Source organism: Varanus komodoensis, unplaced genomic scaffold, assembly GCF_004798865.1.
Source record: "Varanus komodoensis strain SLA01 unplaced genomic scaffold, ASM479886v1 scaffold18_1, whole genome shotgun sequence".
Classification (NCBI taxonomy): domain Eukaryota; kingdom Metazoa; phylum Chordata; class Lepidosauria; order Squamata; family Varanidae; genus Varanus; species Varanus komodoensis.
The window spans coordinates 948,926-956,911 of NW_025335548.1; the positions used below are offsets into that span (position 1 = coordinate 948,926).

Genomic DNA, 7,986 nt, shown 5'->3' on the forward strand with positions numbered 1-7,986 from the left:
GAAAAGCAAGACTGACAAAAAGAGAGGGGGAGATGGGGGTTCTAAATTTTTTATGCTTAAAAAATCCAGACTGCTGTAACACTTGGGTGCTCCTGTGCGTTTTAACTAAAGTTAGTGATAGGTCAACATAAGGAGAGAGCGAAAGGGAAAACACATCTTAAAAGAAATAGCCGCATTTCCATATAGACAAGAACACTCTTGATGTCTATGAGCATTAATTTGGGATGGTTGTATTCTGGGATTCAGCACTACTTTTAATATATCAAGTTGGGTCATATTCTGTGGTGTATGCGTGTTTGTGTGTGCATTTCTAAAAAGCTCAACAAAACTATATAAGAAAACTTTATCCTTTTCCTGCGACCATTTTCTTGGACAAAGAAATTTTCTCCATATGTTTAGTAAGAGAAAGGGCTGTGGAAAATTTGGGAGCAGGAATCTAGTGTAACAATAAAACTAAACTTATGACAAAGTCTAGATTTTAATATTTGACGATTTGTATTAAAACAAAAATTGACCTTCTTGGTTAGTAGTGAAGAGAAAAAATCAATAGTATAATTTTCAATAATTCATAACGCGAACACCATTATGCTAAATCTTAACTATTAATCTTATCCTTTACAAAGTCTCGATTGATTTGTTAATAAAATATCTTCTCGTGTGTGGCAACAGAGGGAATAACTCTTGAAAAAGCTTCAGAAGCAAGAAAATTACCAAGTGGCCCAAGAATGTAGATGAGAATTTTATTGATCGCCCTGATTCTTCTTAATCTGTATTAATAAATTCCACAACCTTTTGTACCTTGCGCTTGTCAGGAACCAATGCTTTTACAAAATCCATAAAAGGAAAACATTATTCCCCCCTCCCCATTGTATCCTCCCCAAATTATGACACTTTCGGAGATCACCTATCCTTCAGGCACAATCAGATGTGTGTCCCCCACGAAAAAACTTTGGGGGACTCTTATTGGATGCTGTTTCTTTAAAATGAGTTTGATTAGGATGCGAAAGGAGGAAGTGGGGGAAGAGAAGGACGCGTTTTCCTGCGCGGAGCTTTAGGGATTGTTGCTCTGAGGACACAGTGGCCGCCAATTAATGGAACTGGAGAGGATGCTGGCCGATCTTGCAGTTGGTGGAAGAAAGGCTTTTTTATGATCATTATGATCGTGATTATCGATATTTACAGGCGGGGGGGGGGGGTGAGAAGAACGCCCCATATTGCACCGCATGCTCGCATGCTTCCGTGCCCCCCTTCCGCCGTCCCTTCCCCCTGTTTAGCCCAGCGAGATTCTTGCTGGAGTACCTGTCTGATATTTTTGGCGCAAAAGATCAGGCGCGGCTTTCCAGACCAGGCTGAACTCGGACAGTGACTCGCTTGCGGTGTTCCTGCGATTTTCCTTTTAGGACGGGGCTAAGGGCGAGGGGCGGGGGGGGCGTTGGGGGGCGCGGGTTAATTCAGAGCATTTCCTTGTTTTCAGGCAGCGCAGTGCGCCAAGGCTGGCTTTGGCGAGGGGAGGGAAAAGGGGAAGGGAAGGGAAGGGAAGGGAAGGGAAGGGAAGGGAAGGGAAGGGAAGGGAAGGAAGGGAAGGGAAGCGAAGCGAAGGTGGCTCTCGGGCTCGCCGCCGCCGCCGCCGCCGCCGCCGCCTCGGCGGCGGCGCGCGCACTTCCCGCGGGGCGTCCTAGGGGGCGCTGTTGGCCCGCTTTGCGCCGCGGCCGGAGCGCGCCGGCGAGCACGTGACCGGCGGGAGGCAGCGGCTCAAGGCCATTTTCAAACCCCATTGGCTCCGCCGTCATGTGGTCCTGCCGAGGCACCCACGATTACACGGGGAATGTTTTCGTAGAGATGTCAGCCTACAAAGGACACAATCTCTCTTCCGCAAATTCCTCCCCAAAATGTCCTTTCCCAACAGCTCTCCTGCCGCTAATACTTTTTTAGTCGATTCCTTGATCAGTGCCTGCAGGAGCGATAGCTTTTATTCCAACAGCGCCAGCATGTACATGCCTCCCAGCACAGAGATTGGGACGTACGGGATGCAGACGTGCGGACTGCTGCCGTCCCTGGCAAAAAGAGAAGTGAACCATCAAAGCATGGGTATGAACGTTCATCCTTATATACCTCAAGTAGACAATTGGACCGAGGCGAACAGGTCGTGCCGAATAGAGCAACCTGTTAGCCAGCAGGTCCCCACCTGCTCCTTTACGACAAATATTAAGGAGGAAACCAACTGCTGCATGTATTCCGATAAGAGGTCCAAGCTCGTGTCTTCTTCCGACGTTCCTTCCTACCAGAGGCTGGTCTCTGACTCGTGCCCCATTGAAAACCCCGAGGTGCCCGTCCCAGGCTATTTCAGACTGAGCCAGACCTACGCCACGGGGAAAGCCCAAGAGTACAATAACAGCCCCGAGTCGAGTTCAACAGTCATGTTACAGTTAAACCCTCGCGGCGCTGCCAAACCGCAGATCGCTTCCCAACTTCCGATGGAGAAGAAAATGAGTGAAAATCCCAACGGCAGCACCAGCAGCGGCAGCACCAGCAGCGGCAGCGGCAGCAGCAGCGGCAGCACCCACCACCACCACCACCACCCCGCAGACAACTCCGCCAAAGTCTCTCAAGTGGAAAGTCCCGACGCCAAGTCCACTCTGCAAGACGAGCGGGGCTGCCTGGCGGAGGCGGCCGTGTCCAGCCCAGAGACCCAAGAGAAAGAGAGCAAAGGTCGGTATCTTACGGGGCAGGAGCCCCGGACGTGGCGGCAGGCTCGCCTGGGCACGCCAGCCCCGTCAGCCCCGGCTCGTGCTCAGGCGCAGCCATCGCTGCTCAGCCACAGGGCTCCCGCGCCCGCCCCTCCTGCCTGCTTCCCCCCTTCGGCGCGCAGGTGCTCGGCTCTCGCCGGGGCACGAGCTGGAGGGCTGCGAGCTGGCCGCCAGGTCCACCGAATCCGCCTCTCCCCCGCCCGCGCGGGGGTCCCAAGCTCGCTGCGTGCAGGAGGTGCTTTCCGCCCCCCATGCCAGGCTGCCCAGCGCTCCCTTTCAGTCAGGGAGAGCCCGGCTCCAGCCAGCCCCACTCCCCTTCCCTCGCAGTGGGATCAAACGGAGCCTGCGGCTCCTCTCTGTGCCTAAATCCACTGATCCCCAAGCCCAGTGATCGCAAGAAGTTTGGTTTATTTTTATTTGGCTTCACGATTATTATTATTATTTTTTTGAGGATGTGCCGCAGAGCCATATAAACTTAGAAGGAGATGGGCAATGAGAAACGGGCCTCTCACTGATACAGCCAGGAATCTAAAATGGGGATTGGGTACCTTAGAAAACGTAGATTAAGTCCCCAAAGGTTTGCTACGATTTGGAGGTTGCTATGAAATAACTGAAGGGTGTGTGTGAATGTTTGTTTCATTGTCCTTTAAAAGGAATGGGGTTGCAAAGGGGCTTCGTTTGAGAGGGACTGAGATGCTGGAATAGTAAAACAAACAAATAAAACCTCCCAGAAAAATCTGGAAACCTGCCTTTAGTAAAAATTAAGCTTGCTTCCTTTGGTGTAAATTTGAGCTAAATTGTGCATATACTAAGTGTAGCATAATTGCAGGAGATCATGATTAAGTCTAGGTCAAAATGTGCCTTTAATGCGTAAAAATCCTAAAGGGGGAATGAAAAGTGTTGTGTTGTGAGATATGCGCCCACCTTTCTTTCCTTCTTTCTTTCCTTCTTTCTTTTTTTCAAATCTTGGTGTGAGTTGAGGGTAAAAAGGCCGTCTTTGTTTTCCTGGCTGTTTAATGGCACGAGTGATGTAGATTAATCCCCTTCAAAATGCAGGAGGATAATGCTGTTTCCAAGTGTGGTATTTGCTGAGCAAGTTGTTTTAAAAGGCTTGGGTTGGTTTGTAAAATCCACATCCAGTCAAATGTGACCACTGGAAAGATGGCAGGATTGAAACAAAGTCCCAAATGCCATAGGCTAGTTGGAACCTTCATATTCATGCAAAGAATGCCTGGAGATACTGTATCGAAATACCACAGAAGGAATCCGTAGAATGGGCTGCAGTGTGGCTTGGCATTGTTTAATTTGAATTTGGAACCCATCAAAAAGGAGGAAGCAACCCGCCCCGCTTCAGTGTGCACACCTCTCTTTAGCAATGTTTAATACCCACAAGTCACCATATCTGCCAGACACAATGGAGGTGAGTTCATGGCCAAGGCTGCACTATAACAGACTGAGGTGTTTTTCCTTTCTTTTATTTTGTTTTTGTCTTCCTCCTCCTCTCCTTCCTGCCTGCCTTCCTGCCTTCCTTCTTTCCTTTCTTCTCCTTTGATTTTGCTAGAGGAAATCAAGTCTGATACTCCAACCAGCAATTGGTTAACTGCAAAGAGTGGCAGAAAGAAGAGGTGTCCATATACTAAACATCAAACACTGGAATTAGAGAAAGAGTTCTTATTCAATATGTATCTCACTCGAGAGCGCCGCCTAGAGATCAGTAAGAGCGTAAACCTCACTGACAGGCAGGTCAAGATATGGTTTCAAAACCGCAGAATGAAGCTCAAGAAGATGAGCAGGGAGAACCGAATCCGAGAACTGACCGCTAACCTGACCTTCTCGTAAACCGGTTAACCTGCGGGTTGGCCCCCGTAACTGAGACGTAGGCTCAGTTGCTACCAGTTGCTGTGTACGTAGGAGAGACTTTGGGGGTGGGGGCAGGGGAAAGGCAAGAACACCCCTTCACTTTCCATTTTTTTAATTTCTGATAGAATGTGACCTTTTGTCATTCTTTTTAGTGCTGCAAATGTCTTGTATGTTCCTATGATGAGTATATACACACACACAGACACACACACACACACACACGCATATATATATTAAAAAAAGTCTAGCACGTGTAATTTATTATTTTTTTCCTCATCGTAATGCAGGGTAAACTCTAATTGAATATGATCGTTTGGTCTTAACTTATTGGAGCTGTCGAACATCCAGACAATGTGACTTTTTCCATGTTTTTAACTAACCACGTGGTATTTATGTGGGGGCTATTACACGGGCCATAACATTTGGAATATATAAAATACTTTAAGAATTTAAAAAAAGAAGAAGAAAAAGAAAAAAAAAGAAACATTTGGTGAGGTGGGGAAGCATTTTTTAAAAAGAAATAAAGAAAGCATATTTTATGATGTAATTATCCCCTCTCCTGGGTGCGTCAGCCTTGTTCTGCGTGCAATGGAATCTTTCATCCTCAACTGTACACATTTTTCCCCTTGTGGTGCATACGTGGAATCGTAGTGGAATCGTAACAAGCAATATGTCTTCTTTGTGCATGTCCTAATTCGCATGTATAATGCAATAAACTCTGTAAAGTCACGAGGGTCCTTTGGTCTTTCAAGAACAAAACGAAACCCCAAACTCCACAACAGGGGATGATCTGGTGAGGGTTGTGTTTTTCTTACGCTCAGGGGGAGCATGTGGAATCCGAAGAGAAAGGGACAGAAGTTTGTGTCTTTTTAGTGACTTTCGGAGACAAAGAAAGGAAGAAACCCTAAGCAAGTGTTCCTCGAGGTTAAGGTTGTGAGCAAAAATGATATTCGGCCTGGGTGGCAGTGGAGTCTGACGAGTTAGTGCTAAAATGCTAGTAAAATCTTATGACCTAAACGGGAGACCCCTTCCCATCTACTCATAAATGGTAAGTCGACCTGTGTCTGGGATGTGGGGAGGGGAACAAAAACCAAACCACTGTAACTCCAGCTCTAGGGCCAAAACTGTCAGTAGAAAATTGCTTTTGTAACTATTTAGAGAAATTGCTCATTGCAAACCGAAGCGCGAACAAAATGCATCTTTTTAGGCATTGGCATTATTTTATTTAAATGTGTTCAGCCAAACACACACACACACACACACCCCATCATATATAATAGGAGATCTAGGTAGAAGATGTTTTTAATAAAAATACGTTTTTTTAAAAACCCGCTTTGGTTCTTGCTTAAGAGTCTTCTGAGAACAGAAGAAGCCATTTTGCCACGTACATCTGGCCAAGGCCTCTCCACCCTTTCCACCTCGAAAAGCTGCCCGTTGCCCTGGGGGTCAAGCCCCGAGCCTCCTCGGGTCCCCTGCAATTCCGGGCTGCTGCTTTGGCCGCCGGTCCCTTCCTTGGGGGCCCACCGCAAGCCAGTGAAGTTCACGACTCAGCCTTCCCGCCTTCCCGGGACAGAACTGCGAAATCCTGGCAGCAGCCACTCTGTCTTCCAAGAGGAGCGGGGAATCCGTGGGCTCGGGGCGGCGGGGGCGGGGGAGGAAAGGAAGATGAGAGCCGGGGAGCGCGCAGGGGAGCTGCGCTGAAAGGGCCCTTTGCAAATGAACGTGACTCCCAGATGAAGTCCAAATGCTCGGGGGCCGCGTTCGCCTTCAGAAAGGGACCAGGAGCCCCAGCCGCCCCCTACGAAGCGGGCCCCTAACTCGCCACGATCGCCCTTTCTTGGCGACCAAAGGAGCAACGGGCTTGGCTCATGCTGAACATATTTGCTTGCCTAATGACGCCCAGGCAGTTCATCAAGGAACCGGTGACATCACATTTTTCGTCTCCCCCCCACCCCACCCCCACCCCCACCCCAGAAAGGTGGCCTTCTCAGGCGAACGCGGGCAGGGATACTGACCAAGAGTCAAGTGTGCGTGTTCCGACATTCAGGGCGTGCATGCCGAAGGCGGCCAGACTACATGGCTGCATTTCAGCGCATTGTACGTTCCAGTGTCAGTGAATTTCCCTCTGTGTGTGATCCGCTTCTGTTCCTCCAGGCTAACATCCTATCACTGGGCACTGCGAGGTGGTTAGAACAAGACGATAAAGGTGCATGTAGCAGATGTCTGCTTATTTTTTTTGGTAGTATGAAAAGGTTTCCCCCCTCCCCTCCTTTTGCCACTGTGCAAACCTGGGTCGATATTGGAAAAAGAAGGATGCCCAGTGGCCACCCAAGATGTTGAGGTGAGGCCGTGGCGTGGCGAGGCTCTGGCGCCAGCCCGTTTCACTCACGACCTGAATTCTGCTGGAACCTGGGAAGGAGTCGGTTATGCTGCCCAGGAACGTGTGCATGGCGGGGAGGGCTCATATTGTGTTGGTGGATTGTGTGCGCTGTGTGTACACACACGGACATACATGGAAGTGGGTGCGAATTTCTTTGGGCACAGAGGCCGTCGTGCATGTGCGCGCCCCATCTACTCATACATGGGGGGGGGGGGTGAGTCCATTTCAGCAAATGGAACCCCAACAGACCAATGTGAACGCGCAAATCTAGCAAGGAGCGTTAAGAGACCGATCAATCATGAACTAACTAGGAACTGCAGCCCTTCTCTCACAAAGCTGTGCGTGGGAAGACGTGCCTAGTTCCTTGCTTTGCTTTGTATGTGTTTGTATTTCAAGCAGAGATCTGGATTTGCACGACCCCGGTGTGCATTCTCTCCACCTTCACGCGCACCCACTTCTAAGCCTGTCTGAAGATCAAACATCAGCACAAGAAGTCCAATAAATGGGTAATTAGCTTTCAATAACTGAGGCATGTTTGCTTCAGGGGCAAAATCCGCGCCGGAAACTTGGCCTTTGCAAGTAGATAATAAAGGTGGTAAAACCAGACTGAATCTCCTTGACTTATTTGTGGGGCGGGAAGGAGCAGGGGGAATGGAGGGGAAAGAGTGTTTCTGCTTGCTAAGGGTCTGAAAGCATCCCGGGAAGTAAAAATAAAAGCGAGGCGGGCGGGGGGAGATGTCTATGCATTACTTCGGGGGCTTCTGTCCTGTTTGCTACGGAATGTTTGCAAAGGTCTCTTGAGTTAAACTTGTGTTTTCAGCCGCAGCTCGGAGCTCTTTCCTTCCTTCCTTGCTTGCTTCCTTCCTTCCTTTTACCTTCCCACTCGGCAAGCACACGCAACCCACCCTCTGAAGGGCCGGAGATCGTCGGGATCCCGAAGTTTCAGCCCTTCTCCTGCGCTCCGCTTCGCATCAGTCGTGGAGGCAAAAAGCGGCGGGG

General features: G+C 49.2%; 1 protein-coding gene across 1 annotated transcript; it reads left to right on the plus strand.

Annotated features, from left to right (window-relative positions):
• Positions 1 to 1,889: 1,889 nt before the first annotated feature.
• On the plus strand, positions 1,890 to 4,586 carry HOXD10 (homeobox D10). Its single transcript, XM_044427081.1, has 3 exons — positions 1,890 to 2,508; positions 2,587 to 2,709; positions 4,309 to 4,586. Exons 1-3 carry the CDS (start codon positions 1,890 to 1,892, stop codon positions 4,584 to 4,586), a joined length of 1,020 nt encoding a protein of 339 aa, XP_044283016.1.
• The last annotated feature ends 3,400 nt before the right edge of the window (positions 4,587 to 7,986 follow it).